The sequence below is a fragment of the Cnephaeus nilssonii genome (assembly GCF_951640355.1).
Source record: "Cnephaeus nilssonii genome assembly, chromosome: 3".
NCBI lineage: Eukaryota > Metazoa > Chordata > Mammalia > Chiroptera > Vespertilionidae > Cnephaeus > Cnephaeus nilssonii.
This window is the reverse complement of record NC_137074.1, coordinates 2,353,994-2,371,818: the sequence shown is the minus strand read 5'-3', so window position 1 is coordinate 2,371,818 and position 17,825 is coordinate 2,353,994. Positions and strand designations below refer to the sequence as shown.

The following is a 17,825-nucleotide window of genomic DNA, read 5'->3' as shown; positions in this document are numbered from 1 at the left end:
GTCTGGAGACCCCTTCGATTATCGGTGACATTGTGCTAAAAGGTTAAAACCGGCACATATTATTGTGTAATTACAGAAACAGTGGTTTCATTCCGAAAAAAGTTAAAATACTCTTTGAGAGAAAAGCAGGCGAACCATGATTTTGAGAACTATCAGAGGCAGATTTTTTTTTTTTAATTAAAGGAGGCACTGAACCCAAACCTGATTGGCTTTGAAACTTAAACTGCAAAACACGTGCCCTAAACGTCCCAACGCCAGCGGCCGTCAAAGGCGGCGACGAAGAGACAGGCGGAGGGGACAGCGGGCGGTGCTGGTGCTGCTCGGACGCACGCGGGAGGGGACGGTGCCGAGGCCCGGGCCGCCGGGTGGTCGGGGGGTCAGCCTGGGCGCGGCGTTACTAAAACGGGGTGCTCTCTGGCAGAGGGTGGCCATTGCGGGGGACGCAGAGTGCGCTGTCCGGAGCCTCGCCCCGCGGCCCGGGCCGGCCCCGCTTCACTTCATCCTCTTGGCCACGTCGGAGTAGGCGTGCTCGATCTCCCGGTCGGCCGGGCACGTGTTGGTGAACTCGTCCCTGGCGTAGGCGTTCCTCAGGTACCTCGAGATGCCGGTCATGTCAGCGGGAAATTCAAAGTCTCGGTACCTCTTGGCCACGATCTGAAAATGGAGAGGAAACGGTCAGAGGGGCTCCCGGCAGCTCAGGGAGCTGGCGCCCTCCCTGAGGGGGTGGCCCTCTGTCACCCTGAGGCCCCGGCGGCCCTGGTTACGCTGCCTTCTCAGGGGACACACTGGGGACGGGGCAGGTTAGAGAGGTACCGGCCCCCACACGGTGCCCCAGGCCAGGCGGCCCCCCAGTCCTCACAGCCGGGCCTGGCAGCCCACGACCGGCCCTGCTCTGTGTCCCTGAACTCCCCGCGGCCCCGCAGGTTCCTCCGGGGGCTGTGCCGCCCGGGGGCTGGGGGCAGAGGGTTCAGGGCGGATCTTCGGTTCCGACTGTGCTCAGTCCTCTGTGAAGTCCGCGTCGGGCCTCCTGATCCCCACCTGTCTGTGAGGCCTGCAGACGCCCCGCCTTCTGCCCCTGAGGGTCCTTGCATTGTGGTCCGCGGGGTGCAGAGGACGGACGGACTCGGGTCCTTACCCTGGGGACCCAGTAAGGGCAAGGAACGGACAGGAAGTGCGGCGTTCCCCTGACTGCAGGGTGCTGTTGGGGAAGTAGTGGAAAGGAGGGGTCCCCCGTGGGGACTATTGTCGGTGCCCTAGGGCTGCCTGGACAGCGCACCCCGAGCTGGGCACTAACAACACACCTTTCTGCTCTGAGTCCTGGTGGGCAGCAGTCCAAGACGGGGGTGTCGGGGGCCGCGCCCTCTGAAGGCCGTGGGGGACCGTGTCTGGTCCCCCTCCCGGCTTCTGCCGGTTCCTGGTCCTGGGACAGCGTAACCCCACTCTGCACGGTTCTCACCGGGTGTCCCTGCGCCCACTGTCCCCCTTTTATAATCATGCTGGGTTGGGGCCCCCTGACTCCAATATCACCTCAACGTGACCCGACTCATCGACAGGAACCGCAAAGACCCTGTTCCCAAGTCAGGTCACGTCCGAGGTCCCGGCGTTGGGGCTTCAACATGTGAACTTGAGGGACACGACTCATCCCCTAGCGGGGACCTGGGGCCACATACAGCGGCTCCGATCTGCGATGTCTGAAGGAAGGGGCCTGGCGTAACCACAGACTAGAAGGCCTTTGGGGCTTGTTTCTCGGATGGGGGGGCCAGCAGCACGGATGCAGTGCGGCCGCCAACAGGACGCACGGCCTGGAGCCGGCCTCCGCTTCGCTGCCCGTCGGCCCCTCGCGTTCCTTCTTGCTGATGTTCGTGGCCACGATCCTGGTGTGTGCACTTGCCTGCTTTCCCTTTGCCATCGTGGCTTTTGTTTTGTTTTGTTTTTAAATATATTTTTATTGATTTCAGAGAGAGAGAGAAAGAGAAAGATCAATGATGAGAGAGAAGCATCGATCGGCTGCCTCCTACACATCCCCACTAGGGATCGATCCTGCGACCCAGGCCTGTGCCCTGACCAGGAATCGAACCGTGACCTCCTGGTTCATAGGTCATCACTCAACCACTGAGCCACACCGGCCAGACAATGGCATATTGTTTAAACGGAAGGTCTGGGGCATCCTTTAGTTCAAAGGTCTTTCCCTGTGAGCCCCCCCCCCCCCTCCCTTTTTTTGTTTCCCCTTCCTGTCCTCTGGTGCCTGGTTGTGTACATCCGGGAGCCGCCCTCCGGGTCCTCCTCGGCCTGGTTGGGGGTGGTGTTCCCAGGCGCACCCTCCAAGTCCCTGGCTCAGGCCTGCAACGTCCATTCTACTTCTTGTTACTTCTCATCTAGCCTCTACGTCTGAAGTGATGTTATTTGTCTTCTTCCTGAGCTCTGCCAGCCTGATGTTCCTCTTCTCATGAGATTAGATTTATTTTTTGACGTCTGTGTGCTGTCTTTGAGTTTTTTTCTCCAAAGACCCATGCACTCCTCCGTTTCTCGGAGGCTGTAGAACGTTCTGCAGTTTATGGGAGCAATGCTTCATCAGGTGCGTGTTTCCGCAGCCTTTCCGCCGGTTCCCGTCTCCTCGTCCTCCCCTCCCCTTTCTGATCATCGGCACCCACAGAGGGCCCACAGGGTTCTCTCTGGTGATGAAGACCTATTGCACCAACCACGTGCAACAGCGTGAAGGGCCCAGGGCGTGAGGCGGGGCCACTGGTTGACCAATTTGGATCTTGACCCTCAAACAGTTTCACCGAAGACTGTTCTACACTCGGTCACAGGGGACACATTAGGGGTTACCATTAGGGTCAGGTTCAGGGTCAGGGGTCAGGTTAGGCATCCTCCACTCTGAGGCTCACAGGAGGTCACCATGGCTGAAAATGAAGCTCAGGCCCCGGTGGGTGTGGCATAGTTGTTTGGAGCATCATCCTGGGCACCAGAAGGTCACAGGTTTGATTCCCTGTCGGGGCACATACCTAGGTTGCAGGTTTAAGCCCCAGTTGGGGTGCAGTCTGGGCGTGTATAGGGGGCAACAGATAGATGTATCTCTCGCACAGGGTCCCTGTGTCTTCTCTCCCATCCCCCGTCCTCCGAGACCAAGGACCCAGCTCTGGACCCGTGGGGCGTGAATAACAGAGATGCCCCAGAACGCGACTTCTTCCTGGGGCATCTGAGGTCCCTGAGGTCAAGGGCACAGCAGTGGTGATAATGACCCAATAGCTGACACGTGCAGGTGACAGAGGGGCTGGGGCACCCCTGAGGAACAGCCATGGCCAAGCATTGCAGAGTGGGACCAGCAGCCCCGAATCTCAGGGTCACTCCCAGAATTCTGAGTTAGAAGGTCAGGGGCCAGGTCGAGGGGTTCACGTTTCTACAATTCTCATGCTGAAGAACCACCGTTCCAGGGCGTCTCTCAGCCTAATGATACATGACCCGTGACTTTCATTTTACGTGCAACATCTGGGCGGACAGGACGCCAGATCCGGCCGCGGCCGAGCCAGAGAGCTGTCCCTGCTCCCAGCTGTGGGGTTGATGTTAAGAACTGAGGCTGTTGCCCGGCCGGTGTGGCTCCGTGGTTGAACATCGACCTGTGAACCAGGAGGTCACAGTTCCATTCCCGGTCAGGGCACAGGCCCGGGTTGCAGGCTGGATCCCTAGTAGGGGGCGTGCAGGAGGCAGCCGATCAGTGATTCTCTCTCATCATCGATGTTTCTATCTCTCCCTCTCCCTTCCTCTCTGAAATCGATAAAAATATATTTAAAAGAAAGAAAAAAGGCAAGAGGGAAAGAGAGAGAGATAGAGGGAGAGAGAGGAGAGAGGAGAGAGGAGAGAGGAGAGAGGAGAGAGGAGAGAGGAGAGAGGAGAGAGGAGAGAGGAGAGAGGAGAGAGGAGAGAGGAGAGAGGAGAGAAGAGGAGAGAGAGAGAGAGAGAGAGAGAGGAGAGAGGAGAGAGAGAGAATGAACGAACGAACTGAGGTTGTTGACCAGAGAGAGAGAGAGAGAGAGAGAGAGAGAGAGAGAGAAGAGAGAGAGAGAATGAACGAACGAACTGAGGTTGTTGACCCCGAGAGGACCGGCCCCCCCTGGCCCCCTCACGGAGCTTCCTGCCTGGCCATCGCCACCCCGGCGGCCTCCCCATTTCCTCCTCAGATGCCGCTCAGCAGGCCCAGCCTGGAGCATTAACACGGTGTGATCACGCGTTCCTCCCGTGGCGTTCGCGTGGCCTTGGTGAGGTGTGGGGAAGGCCCGGAGAGAGTGGGCGGACGCCCTGAGGACGGAGGACACCTGAACAGCGGGTCTGACCCGGGGGCGGCGCTCGCATTTCGGGTCGTGCCCTGCCCGCCGGAGCCCAGGTCCAGCACACGCCCGGGCCCGTCCGCGCCGGAGCCGCCCACCTTGATGATGTGCAGCTTGGGAAGCAGGTTGCAGTCGGCCAGCGTGAGCTCGTCCCCGTCGAGGAACTTCCTGCCGGACACGGCCACGTCCTCCGCGCCATCGGCCTCCCCCTCGTCGGGGCAGCGGGCTGTTCAGGTAGTCATCCAGCCGCCGCAGCGCCCGCAGCAGGCTCCGCTCGTGGCCTAGGGCAGAGGGCACGACAGAGACAGGGGGGTCGCCCCTCTCTCCAGAGGGCGGGAGGAGGCTGGCGTGGCCTCACTCTCCCCCCGAACACAACTCTGCGTCCACTCCCCACCCCCACTGCCGCCTACACCCACTGCCATCTAACCCCCACTGCCGCCTACCCCGCACTGCCGCCTACACCCACTGCCATCTAACCCCCACTGCCGCCTACCCCGCACTGCCGCCTACACCCACTGCCATCTACACCCCATGGCCACCCACCCCCCCACTGCCACCCACTCCCCACTGCCATCTATACCCCACGGCCGCCTACCCCCCACTGCTGTGTCTGGAGCTCACTCACTTCTTTCCACGTCTCTATGGAAACCCTACTGTGGAGCAGGCCCTGGTGGCAGCGTCACTTAAACTGACTCGGGGTGCAGCTGGGCCCGGCACCCCGGGTGAGTGCTTCGCCCTAAAACACGTGTTTCTGGCGCCCAGCCCTAGAGGCCGTGTCTGTGAAACCCACGTGCGGATCCAGAGTTGGGGGGCACGTTTCCTATCTCCCCGCTGCCGTGAGGCACAATCCCAGGACCCCAGAAGCCACACGGAGCCGAGGGGGGCCACGCCAGACACAGACCGGAAGGTGCCGACACTCACTCTCGTGCGCACCCTTCCTGGTGTTCTTGACAAACGCGGAGAACTTGGCAAACACGTCGTCGCCGGCGGAGTTGGACTCGGGGGTGCCGGGTCCCCAGCTTAGGGTACCTTGGAAAATTCCAGTTGGAATGTCACAGAGAAGCCATGTCTGATGGGGATGACGGGGGGGGGGGGGGGGGGGGGTCTGAGTGGATAAAAAACTGAGTGTTTCCTAAGCTTTTCCTCTCCAAGGTTCGGGCCGGGGGGCGGGGAGGAAGGTCAGGACTGATTGCTCCCGACCCGAGCACCTGGCCCGCCCTGGTCTTCGCTCCCTCCCTACTCAAAGGAAGGTGCTGGACTAGAAGGTTCCATTCCGGGTCCAGGCTCACCTAGGAGGTGGGCAGCCCCCAGGCACCGACCGCCCCACCCACTTCCTGCCTTCGAAGCCGACCTGCCGAGCTGCAGGCTCGGAGCGAAGCCCTTCTCTCGGGCTTCAAGTCCCCCCCCCCCCGCCCCCCCATTGGCTGTGGCACACCCCGGGGGGCGGGGGGCGGCGAGGAGCGACTCCCACGGCCAAGGCTTTCGAGCTGCCTGGGAAGCGGGGACCGTGGGGGCCGGCGTGAGGCTGGCCCCTGAGGCCCACCTGGGCGGAGCCAGGCGCTCCTCCAAGAACTCCTCGATCTTGTTCACGTCCGTCTTGACCTCGCCATCGAAGGTCATGAAAGGCGGGTTGGTCCCAGGAGCCAGGTTCTGCAGGTCCGCGGGTTTCCTGGGGGAGGGAGGGCGGGGGGGGGGGGCAGACGGCAGCTTTGTCGGCAGCCCCAGGGGTCGCTCCATTCCCCAGGCTTAGCACGTCCTCCCCACGAAAGAGGAACCCGCGAGCACCTGAGAGGAGACGGGGCCTCTGCAGTGTCTCAGGGGCCGTGGCCGCGTGGCCCCTCTCTGGCCACGGAGGTGCGAGTGAGCTCTCCCCAGGCCCCGGCCAGGATGGTGCTCCCGGGCCTGTGGGGAGCTATGGCTGACCAGGAACTGGGGAGCAGGCTCCTTCTGGCGCCCCAACTCCTACTCGGTCCTGATTCCCTGTGACCCGGGCCTGTAACTACTGCTCACCCACAGTCAGGCCAAAGCAGGGTCCTGGCTGAGGATGGACATGCCCGTGCTTACGCCATGTGCCTTGGTGTGTGTGTGTGTGTAACTGCTGCTCACTCACAATCAAGCCAATGCAGGGTCCTGACCGAGGAAAGACATGCTGGCAAGAATGCCATGAGTTTTACTGCCCGTGTGTGTGTGTGTGTGTGTGTGTGTGTGTGTGCGCGCGTTCGCACGTGTGTGTGTGTGTGTGTGTGTGTGTGAGAGAGAGAGAGAGAGAGAGAGAGAGAGAGAGAGAGAGAGAGGAATTAAGCCGTTATTTCGATAACGCAGGAACCTTGTCTTACCTTTTCAGGTCCACTGTTGTCACATTAAATATGACGCCCTTTAGCCAGAGAATCATAAAGAGGCGCTGAGAAAAGGGGCAGTTCCCGATGCTCTCCCCGTCACAGCCGGCCTGCAAAGAGAGAGGCCATGGTCTGCAAGGAGAGAGGCCGTGGTCTGCAAAGAGAGAGGCCGTGGCCTGCAAGGAGAGAGGACGTGGTCTGTAAGGAGAGAGGCCGTGGTCTGCAAGGAGAGAGGCCGTGGCCTGCAAGGACAGAGACCGTGGTCTGCAAAGAGAGAGACCATGGCCTGCAAGCAGAGAGGCCGTGGCCTGCAAGGACAGAGGCCGTGGTCTGCAAGGAGAGAGGCCGTGGCCTGCAAGGAGAGAGGTCGTGGCCTGCAAGGAGAGAGGCCGTGGCCTGCAAGGACAGAGACCGTGGTCTGCAAGGAGAGAGGCCGTGGCCTGCAAGGACAGAGACCGTGGCCTGCAAGGAGAGAGGCCGTGGCCTGCAAGGAGAGAGGTCGTGGCCTGCAAGGAGAGAGGCCGTGGCCTGCAAGGACAGAGACCGTGGTCTGCAAGGAGAGAGGCCGTGGCCTGCAAGGAGAGAGGCCGTGGCCTGCAAAGAGAGAGGCCGTGGCCTGCAAGGAGAGAGGCCATGGCCTGCAAGGAGAGAGGCCGTGGCCTGCAAAGAGAGAGGCCGTGTTCTGCAAGGAGAGAGGCCGTGGCCTGCAAGGAGAGAGGCCGTGGTCTGCAAGGAGAGAGGCCGTGGTGGGAGCCAGCCTCGATGCCGGAGGCCGCAGTGCGCACCCAAATCGCTGTAAGTGTGTGAGTGGTCACGGTGCTGGGAACACACGTCTCTAGGCCTCTGGGCCAAGGCGGGGAGGAGGACGGCGAGGATACCCGCACCCTCCCCCCATGACTGCCTGCCTCGCCGGGCCTCCAGGAGCTGTGCAGAGTGTAGGCGGGGAGGGAGCTCCCTCTGTTACAAAGGCAAAGGAGAAAGGCGCTCCGTCCCTGCTCGGCTCTCCATCCTCTCCAGGAGCCACCCCTCGCCCCTGGGGTGGCTCTCCATCCCCTCCACCACACCCCTCGCCCCTGGGGTGGCTCTCCATCCCCTCCACCACACCCCTCGCCTCTGGGGTGGCTCTCCATCCCCTCCACCACACCCCTCGCCCCTGGGGTGGCTCTCCATCCCCTCCACCACACCCCTTGCCCCGCCGGGGTGACCGAGCTTAGAACAGCCCAGCAGCCTGTCCCACCGAGACACCAGCCAGCCCTCTGGGCTGCGCTCCGCTGCGAAGAGGAACTGGCACCCTGAGCGCCCTGGAGCCCCGGAGCCCTGGAGCCGGCACAGCGTTCACACCCGCCTCTGGTTCCCGGGAGGCAGGGATGGGAGCCGTGGTGCTTACGAGGGAGATTGTTACACAGTGGGCGCTGAGGGCGGGAGGTGAGGAAACCATTCCGCTGATGCCCCGAAGCAGGTCACATCCACACACAGCCCCAAAGGCAGGCACGGTGCGTACTGAGGACGCGCCCCCGCGGAGGAGAGAGGCTGGTGGAGGGAAGGAGATGTGAGAAAGGAGGTGGCGGAACCCAGACCACCAAAGGCCATTCTGAAACTCGCCTTTCCCGTCCACCTTTCTCACGCCACAGGCCTCAGGCGAGGTTGTGGTGCTGATGACAGAGGAGCCGAGCCTGTCAAGCTAGGAACCAGGAGGTCACAGATCCATTCCCGGTCAGGGCACAGGCCCGGGTTGCGGGCTGATCCCCGGTGTGGGGCGTGCAGGAAGCAGCCGATCAATGATTCTCTCTCATCACTGATGTTCCTATTTCTCTCTCCCTCTCCCTTAAAAACAAAAAAACGAGTAGACATTGGATCCAGGTCTGCCACGGGGCCCAGGAATCGGAGCTGTTAACAGGCTCCCCCAACGTGATGGGATGCCAGGGGCTCATGAACATAATGGGTGGACTGTACACACATAAGGAGGCACCCAGACACCCAGATAACTGAACTCAGAGCCCCCTAAACGCTGGGTGCTTGCTCACACCCTTCCAACCCCTCTGGCTCGCCCTTCCTCCCCCAGCATTTATTGGCCAGTCCACCTGTGGAGGGGAGGGGCTGAGAATTCCCATTGGCCAGTCCACCTGTGGAGGGGAAAGACTGAGAATTCCCATTGGCCATTCCACCTGGTGGGGGAGGGGGTGAGAATTCCCATTGGCCAGTCCACCTGTGGAGGGGGGGCTGAGAATTCCCATTGGCCAGTCCACCTGGTGGGGGAGGGGCTGAGAATTCCCATTGGCCAGTCCACCTGCGGAGGGGAGGGGCTGAGAATTCCCATTGGCCAGTCTACCTGCAGAGGGGAGGGGCTGAGAATTCCCATTGGCCAGTCCACCTGTGGAGGGGAGGGGCTGAGAATTCCCATTGGCCAGTCCACCTGTGGAGGGGACGGACTGAGAATTCCCATTGGCCATTCCACCTGGCAGAGAGAGGGGGTGAGAATTCCCATTGGCCAGTCCACCTGGTGGGGGAGGGAGGAGAATTCCCATTGGCCAGTCCACCTGGTGGGGGAGGGGCTGAGAATTCCCATTGGCCAGTCCACCTGTGGAGAGGGGCTGAGAATTCCCATTGGCCAGTCCACCTGGTGGAGGGGGGGCTGAGAATTCCCATTGGCCAGTCCACCTGGTGGGGGAGGGGCTGAGAATTCCCATTGGCCAGTCCACCTGTGGAGGGGAGGGGCTGAGAATTCCCATTGGCCAGTCCACCTGGTGGGGGCGGGGCTGAGAATTCCCATTGGCCAGTCCACCTGTGGAGGGGAGGAGCTGAGAATTCCCATTGGCCAGTCCACCTGTGGAGGGGAGGGGCTGAGAATTCCCATTGGCCAGTCCACCTGGTGGGGGCGGGGCTGAGAATTCCCATTGGCCAGTCCACCTGAGGAGGGAGGGGCTGAGAATTCCCAGCGGGAGTCTGTGGAGTCCCTGGAAGCCTGAGGGCTGGGGCGGTGGGCTGTCAGGACCCCAGCCTCGGAGCAGCCCTTACAACTCGCCTGCAGATGGGCCCTGAGGTAGCTCCTCCGTCACCCAGGCCAGGCCCCACCTCACGGCCACTGTGAAGGCTGCTGTCTCCTGCCCTCTGCTCTGCAGCTGAGCCTGTCAAGTCCCAGCGGCTGGGCTTGGGGTCCCTCCCAGATCAGGCCATGTCCTCACCGGCTTCAGGTTGAGGCAGAGCCATGCCAAGCAGGGGGAGGGGGCGATGGAGGCCCAGGGACAGAGCCACATACCTGGACCGGCCCTGACTTGCTCCACCGCTTCCAAACCTCTTATTTCCCCGCAGCTCCAGGAGCGCAGGGAAGTCTGGGATAGGCCTGCAGAGTGGGGCTCGTTTCCTCTCTCTCCCCGTTGTCTCCTGATCCTCGGGGATCCCCCCCATCTTAACTGTGGGGGCCCATACACGCCCCCAGCCCTGCCTGCGGGTCTGGATGCGGCCCCAAGTCCCGGGCGGGACGGGCTCCCGGCAGCGAGGGCGTCCGCAGGGTGCGCCACAGGCATCTCCGCCTTCGGCCTCTCATCCCCTCAAGCCCAAGCAGGGTTTTCCCTGGAAATGGTTCTCACCGTCTCCCAAGTCCCGGCGGCTACATCTTCAGACAAATAAAGACGGTAGGGGCAATACAGTCTGTAAAAAATAAAAACGGCCCTGGCCGGTGTGCTCAGTGGTGAGACTGCCGGGTCCGGGGTTCGATTCCCGGTCAAGGGCATGACCCGGGTTGCAGGTTTGTTCCCCGACCCCAACCAGGCGTGCGTGGGAAGCAACCAATCAGTGTGTCTCTCTCCACATCCATGGCTCTCTCTCCCCCCTTCCCTTCCACTCGCTCTGAAAATCAACTGAAAAAATATCCTCGGGTCAGGATTTTAAAAAATATAACAATAAAGTAAAATAAATAGAAACTGCCTTTGTCACCCGACTCTCTAAAAACTTCGAATTCTTTGTAGGCTCCTTCCCAGAACCCAGCGGGGGCCAGCCACGTGGCCACAGCGCCCCAGCTCAGGGACAACGGGAGGGCGCTGTGAGCATGCTCCCTCCGCACACGTCCCTGGGCATCGGCTAGACCTGACAACGGGGAACACCCTCGAAACATCCTTGGTGGCTCCTCGGCGCCCCACCCTCTCCTTCCCCCCAGAGTGGCCTTAAAACGGGGCTGTTGCAACCCAGCACAGCCAGTGGACTGAGGCTGTCACACATTCTAGAAGATTCTAGAAGAATCAGCCAGCTACCAATAACACCACATTCACATAACCTGGGTTGCCTCATCTTGAATTATTCTAAGCTTGTTTTCTGTCTGGCCTGTTGTAATGAGGGGGTCACGGAACACGAGGAAGTTACAGGACACAGGGGGGGGGGTCACGGGACACGGGGGGGGGGGGGGGTTACGGGACACGGGGGGATTACGGGACCCGGTGGGGCGACCAGGGCGGCTCGCTGCTGAGTTTAGTTGCGTTAAGGGCTTCAGTGCTGGGATGTGCCCCCAGAAAGAAGCCGGACCCCACGACTGACCACCCCGGAGAGTGGCCATCGGGTCGTGTTCATTAACCGACAAGATGAGGGGACAGAGCGTGGGTCCTGGGAGGGGGGAGCTGAGTGTGTGCGTGAAGCCAAGGCCAGCCGTCAGAGCCATCTGACAGTCCTGTCTCCCGGGGACCCAGGTGGGTGACCCAGAACTGCACCCTCTGAGCGCCCGCGATGGTCACGCCCGACAGACAAGCAGGAACGCCCGGGACGGGGCACCGGAGACCACTGCGGCCTCCCGGACAGGCCGCGGGCATCGGTCTAGACCGGACAACGGGGGAACACCCCTCAGAACCTCCTTGGTGGCTCCTCGGCGCCCCACCCTCTCCTTCCCCCCAGAGCAGCCACGCCCGCACTCTCCACCTTGCTTCTCCACTTGCTTGGCTCGACCTTCTTTCTAGAAAATTCTTTGGGCCTGCGTGGTAAGCACTTTAGCCGAGTGTGGTGGAAACCAGTTTGGTGGAGAGGAGATAGAGGCAGGTCCCCGGTAATGTCCTAAGCAGCCCTTTCCTGGTGCCGGGCTCTCTGCCGCGGGGAAAGAAGCGTGTCTTGTGTGTGGGGGGCGCTCTGGGCCCCGCAGGGCTCCGGGGGCAGCTGTCTGCTGGGCTCCGTCCCAGGGCGGGGAGGAGAGTGGTGAGCACAGGTGGCCCGTGCCCGGCCGCTGCTCGGAGGGACTGGAGCTGAGTAAGCCCAGCAGCTGGCAGAGCTGTGGGAGGCGTGGGCAACCCCCAGACCACGCTCCTGTGAGAGAACAATGTGCCACAGGACGGGCCAGGCCTCCGCTCTGCTGGCCCCGGCCCAGCGGAAGGCCGGACACAGTGCTGCCAGCGGAAGGGTCCGAGCCAGCCCCGTGGGAGGCGGCTCCCTCACTCTGACCCACCCACGAAGTCCCTGCATCGGCGTGTCCTCCGCTGAAGGGGCCGCGCCTCCTACGCCTGGGGCACTGGCCATGGGACACACACCTCCAGCCACACCGTGACCTCGGCCATCACCCGAGCAGCCACCCTCCCAGGTCCCTCGGGTCTTCCCTGGCCCTGTCCACGGAGCCAGGTCCCTTCCCTCGCAGACGAGTCTGTGGCACGAACAACAGACTCTAGAGTTTGAGGAACACCCTTCCTGGTACGAGAGGACCTGAGGGTCATCAGCCATCAGCATGTGGCGGTGGAACGGCTGTGCTTAGAAAACGTGCGCCCCACGTCCCACGCCCCAGTGTGGACCCGGGCCACCACACACCGGGGCCTCCGCGCCCGGCCCGCACCGGGGTATCTGTGCCCGGCCCGCACCGGGGTATCTGTGCCCGGCCCGCATCGGGTATCTGTGCCCGGCCCGCACCGGGTGTCTGTGCCCGGCCCGCACCGGGTATCTGTGCCCGGCCCGCACCGGGTGTCTGTGCCCGGCCCGCACCGGGTATCTGTGCCCGGCCCGCACCGGGTATCTGTGTCTGGCCCACACCGGGTATCTGTGCCCAGCCCGCATCGGGGCCTCCGCACCCGGCCCGCACCGGGGTGTCTGTGCCCAGCCCGCACCGGGTATCTGTGCCCAGCCCGCACCGGGTATCTGTGCCCAGCCCGCACCGGGTATCTGTGCCCGGCCCGCATCGGGTATCTGTGCCCGGCCCGCATCGGGTATCTGTGCCCGGCCCGCACCGGGTATCTGTGCCCAGCCCGCACCGGGTATCTGTGCCCGGCCCGCATCGGGTATCTGTGCCCAGCCCGCACCGGGTATCTGTGCCCGGCCCGCATCGGGTATCTGTGCCCGGCCCGCACCGGGGTGTCTGTGCCCAGCCCGCACCGGGTATCTGTGCCCAGCCCGCACCGGGTATCTGTGCCCGGCCCGCATCGGGTACCTGTGCCCGGCCCGCACCGGGTATCTGTGCCCAGCCCGCACCGGGTATCTGTGCCCGGCCCGCATCGGGTATCTGTGCCCAGCCCGCACCGGGTATCTGTGCCCGGCCCACACCAGGTACCTGTGCCCGGCCCACACCGGGTATCTGTGTCCAGCCCGCACCGGGGTGTCTGTGCCCAGCCCGCACCGGGTATCTGTGCCCAGCCCGCACCGGGTATCTGTGCCCGGCCCGCATCGGGTATCTGTGCCCAGCCCGCACCGGGTATCTGTGCCCAGCCCACACCGGGTATCTGTGCCCGGCCCGCATCGGGTATCTGTGCCCAGCCCGCACCGGGTATCTGTGCCCGGCCCGCATCGGGTATCTGTGCCCAGCCCGCATCGGGGCCTCCGCACCCGGCCCGCACCGGGGTGTCTGTGCCCGGCAAGCATCGGGGTATCTGTGTCCAGCCCGCACCGGGGTGTCTGTGCCCGGCAAGCATCGGGGTATCTGTGTCCAGCCCGCACCGGGGTATCTGTGCCCAGCCCGCACCGGGTATCTGTGCCCGGCCCGCACCGGGTATCTGTGCCCGGCCCGCACGGGTATCTGTGCCCAGCCCGCACCGGGTATCTGTGCCCGGCAAGCACCGGGTATCTGTGTCCAGCCCGCACCGGGTATCTGTGTCCAGCCCGCACCGGGTATCTGTGCCCAGCCCGCACCGGGTATCTGTGCCCGGCCCACACCGGGGTGTCTGTGCCCGGCCCGCACCGGGTATCTGTGCCCGGCCCGCACCGGGTATCTGTGCCCGGCCCGCACCGGGTATCTGTGTCCAGCCCGCACCGGGTATCTGTGCCCAGCCCGCACCGGGTATCTGTGTCCAGCCCGCACCGGGTATCTGTGCCCGGCCCGCACCGGGTATCTGTGCCCGGCCCACACCGGGGTGTCTGTGCCCAGCCCGCACCGGGTATCTGTGCCCAGCCCGCACCGGGGTGTCTGTGCCCGGCCCGCATCGGGTATCTGTGTCCGGCCCGCACCGGGTATCTGTGTCCGGCCCGCACCGGGTATCTGTGTCCAGCCCGCACCGGGTATCTGTGCCCAGCCCACACCGGGGTGTCTGTGCCCGGCCCGCACCGGGTATCTGTGCCCAGCCCACACCGGGGTGTCTGTGCCCGGCCCACACCGGGTATCTGTGCCCAGCCCGCACCGGGTATCTGTGCCCGGCCCGCACCGGGGTATCTGTGCCCGGCCCGCACCGGGTATCTGTGCCCATCCCGCACCGGGTATCTGTGTCCAGCCCGCACCGGGTATCTGTGCCCATCCCGCACCGGGTACCTGTGCCCGGCCCGCACCGGGGTATCTGTGCCCGGCCCGCACCGGGTATCTGTGCCCATCCCGCACCGGGTACCTGTGTCCGGCCCACACCGGGTATCTGTGCCCGGCCCGCACCGGGGTATCTGTGCCCGGCCCGCACCGGGTATCTGTGCCCATCCCGCACCGGGTACCTGTGTCCGGCCCGCATCGGGTATCTGTGCCCAGCCCGCACCGGGGTATCTGTGCCCGGCCCGCACCGGGGTATCTGTGCCCGGCCCACACCGGGTATCTGTGCCCGGCCCGCACCGGGTATCTGTGCCCGGCCCACACCGGGTATCTGTGCCCGGCCCACACCGGGTATCTGTGCCCGGCCCGCACCGGGTATCTGTGCCCATCCCGCACCGGGTATCTGTGCCCGGCCCGCACCGGGGTATCTGTGCCCGGCCCGCACCGGGTATCTGTGCCCATCCCGCACCGGGTACCTGTGTCCGGCCCGCATCGGGTATCTGTGCCCGGCCCGCACCGGGGTATCTGTGCCCGGCCCGCACCGGGTATCTGTGCCCATCCCGCACCGGGTACCTGTGTCCGGCCCGCATCGGGTATCTGTGTCCAGCCCGCACCGGGGTGTCTGTGCCCAGCCCGCACCGGGTATCTGTGCCCAGCCCGCACCGGGTATCTGTGCCCGGCCCGCATCGGGTATCTGTGCCCAGCCCGCACCGGGTATCTGTGCCCAGCCCACACCGGGTATCTGTGCCCGGCCCGCATCGGGTATCTGTGCCCAGCCCGCACCGGGTATCTGTGCCCGGCCCGCATCGGGTATCTGTGCCCAGCCCGCATCGGGGCCTCCGCACCCGGCCCGCACCGGGGTGTCTGTGCCCGGCAAGCATCGGGGTATCTGTGTCCAGCCCGCACCGGGGTGTCTGTGCCCGGCAAGCATCGGGGTATCTGTGTCCAGCCCGCACCGGGGTATCTGTGCCCAGCCCGCACCGGGTATCTGTGCCCAGCCCGCACCGGGTATCTGTGCCCGGCCCGCACGGGTATCTGTGCCCAGCCCGCACCGGGTATCTGTGCCCGGCAAGCACCGGGTATCTGTGTCCAGCCCGCACCGGGTATCTGTGTCCAGCCCGCACCGGGTATCTGTGCCCAGCCCGCACCGGGTATCTGTGCCCGGCCCACACCGGGGTGTCTGTGCCCGGCCCGCACCGGGTATCTGTGCCCGGCCCGCACCGGGTATCTGTGCCCGGCCCGCACCGGGTATCTGTGTCCAGCCCGCACCGGGTATCTGTGCCCAGCCCGCACCGGGTATCTGTGTCCAGCCCGCACCGGGTATCTGTGCCCGGCCCGCACCGGGTATCTGTGCCCGGCCCACACCGGGGTGTCTGTGCCCAGCCCGCACCGGGTATCTGTGCCCAGCCCGCACCGGGGTGTCTGTGCCCGGCCCGCATCGGGTATCTGTGTCCGGCCCGCACCGGGTATCTGTGTCCGGCCCGCACCGGGTATCTGTGTCCAGCCCGCACCGGGTATCTGTGCCCAGCCCACACCGGGGTGTCTGTGCCCGGCCCGCACCGGGTATCTGTGCCCAGCCCACACCGGGGTGTCTGTGCCCGGCCCACACCGGGTATCTGTGCCCAGCCCGCACCGGGTATCTGTGCCCGGCCCGCACCGGGGTATCTGTGCCCGGCCCGCACCGGGTATCTGTGCCCATCCCGCACCGGGTATCTGTGTCCAGCCCGCACCGGGTATCTGTGCCCATCCCGCACCGGGTACCTGTGCCCGGCCCGCACCGGGGTATCTGTGCCCGGCCCGCACCGGGTATCTGTGCCCATCCCGCACCGGGTATCTGTGTCCAGCCCGCACCGGGTATCTGTGCCCGGCAAGCACCGGGTATCTGTGTCCAGCCCGCACCGGGTATCTGTGTCCAGCCCGCACCGGGTATCTGTGCCCAGCCCGCACCGGGTATCTGTGCCCGGCCCACACCGGGGTGTCTGTGCCCGGCCCGCACCGGGTATCTGTGTCCAGCCCGCACCGGGTATCTGTGCCCGGCCCACACCGGGGTGTCTGTGCCCAGCCCGCACCGGGTATCTGTGTCCAGCCCGCACCGGGGTATCTGTGCCCAGCCCGCACCGGGTATCTGTGCCCGGCCCGCACGGGTATCTGTGCCCAGCCCGCACCGGGTATCTGTGCCCGGCAAGCACCGGGTATCTGTGTCCAGCCCGCACCGGGTATCTGTGTCCAGCCCGCACCGGGTATCTGTGCCCAGCCCGCACCGGGTATCTGTGCCCGGCCCACACCGGGGTGTCTGTGCCCGGCCCACATCGGGGTATCTGTGCCCGGCCCGCACGGGTATCTGTGCCCAGCCCGCACCGGGTATCTGTGCCCGGCAAGCACCGGGTATCTGTGTCCAGCCCGCACCGGGTATCTGTGTCCAGCCCGCACCGGGTATCTGTGCCCGGCCCGCACCGGGTATCTGTGTCCAGCCCGCACCGGGTATCTGTGCCCAGCCCGCACCGGGTATCTGTGTCCAGCCCACACCGGGTATCTGTGCCCGGCCCGCACCGGGTATCTGTGCCCGGCCCACACCGGGGTGTCTGTGCCCAGCCCGCACCGGGTATCTGTGCCCAGCCCGCACCGGGGTGTCTGTTCCCGGCCCGCACCGGGTATCTGTGCCCAGCCCACATCGGGGTATCTGTGCCCAGCCCGCATCGGGGCCTCCGCACCCGGCCCGCACCGGGTATCTGTGCCCAGCCCGCACCGGGTATCTGTGCCCGGCCCGCACCGGGTATCTGTGCCCGGCAAGCACCGGGTATCTGTGTCCGGCCCACACCGGGTATCTGTGCCCATCCCGCACCGGGTACCTGTGTCCGGCCCACACCGGGTATCTGTGCCCATCCCGCACCGGGTATCTGTGTCCAGCCCGCACCGGGTATCTGTGCCCATCCCGCACCGGGTACCTGTGCCCGGCCCGCACCGGGGTATCTGTGCCCGGCCCGCACCGGGTATCTGTGCCCATCCCGCACCGGGTACCTGTGTCCGGCCCACACCGGGTATCTGTGCCCGGCCCGCACCGGGGTATCTGTGCCCGGCCCGCACCGGGTATCTGTGCCCATCCCGCACCGGGTACCTGTGTCCGGCCCGCATCGGGTATCTGTGCCCAGCCCGCACCGGGGTATCTGTGCCCGGCCCGCACCGGGGTATCTGTGCCCGGCCCACACCGGGTATCTGTGCCCGGCCCGCACCGGGTATCTGTGCCCGGCCCACACCGGGTATCTGTGCCCGGCCCACACCGGGTATCTGTGCCCGGCCCGCACCGGGTATCTGTGCCCATCCCGCACCGGGTATCTGTGCCCGGCCCGCACCGGGGTATCTGTGCCCGGCCCGCACCGGGTATCTGTGCCCATCCCGCACCGGGTACCTGTGTCCGGCCCGCATCGGGTATCTGTGCCCGGCCCGCACCGGGGTATCTGTGCCCGGCCCGCACCGGGTATCTGTGCC

At 64.8% G+C, this 17,825-nt stretch overlaps 1 protein-coding gene across 1 annotated transcript in view; it reads right to left on the bottom strand.

Moving 5' to 3' along the window:
* Positions 1-382: 382 nt before the first annotated feature.
* The window catches only part of CLIC6 (chloride intracellular channel 6), a gene marked incomplete at its 5' end in the record, with an annotated part of 35,025 nt that continues 17,582 nt past the window's right edge, over positions 383-17,825 (bottom strand). Inside the window, 7 exon segments of the mRNA XM_079767251.1 lie at positions 383-654; positions 4,424-4,543; positions 4,545-4,606; positions 5,247-5,328; positions 5,330-5,354; positions 5,869-5,994; positions 6,662-6,771. Of these exon segments, the coding sequence (XP_079623377.1) occupies positions 493-654; positions 4,424-4,543; positions 4,545-4,606; positions 5,247-5,328; positions 5,330-5,354; positions 5,869-5,994; positions 6,662-6,771 (687 nt within the window). The 3' untranslated portion in view covers positions 383-492.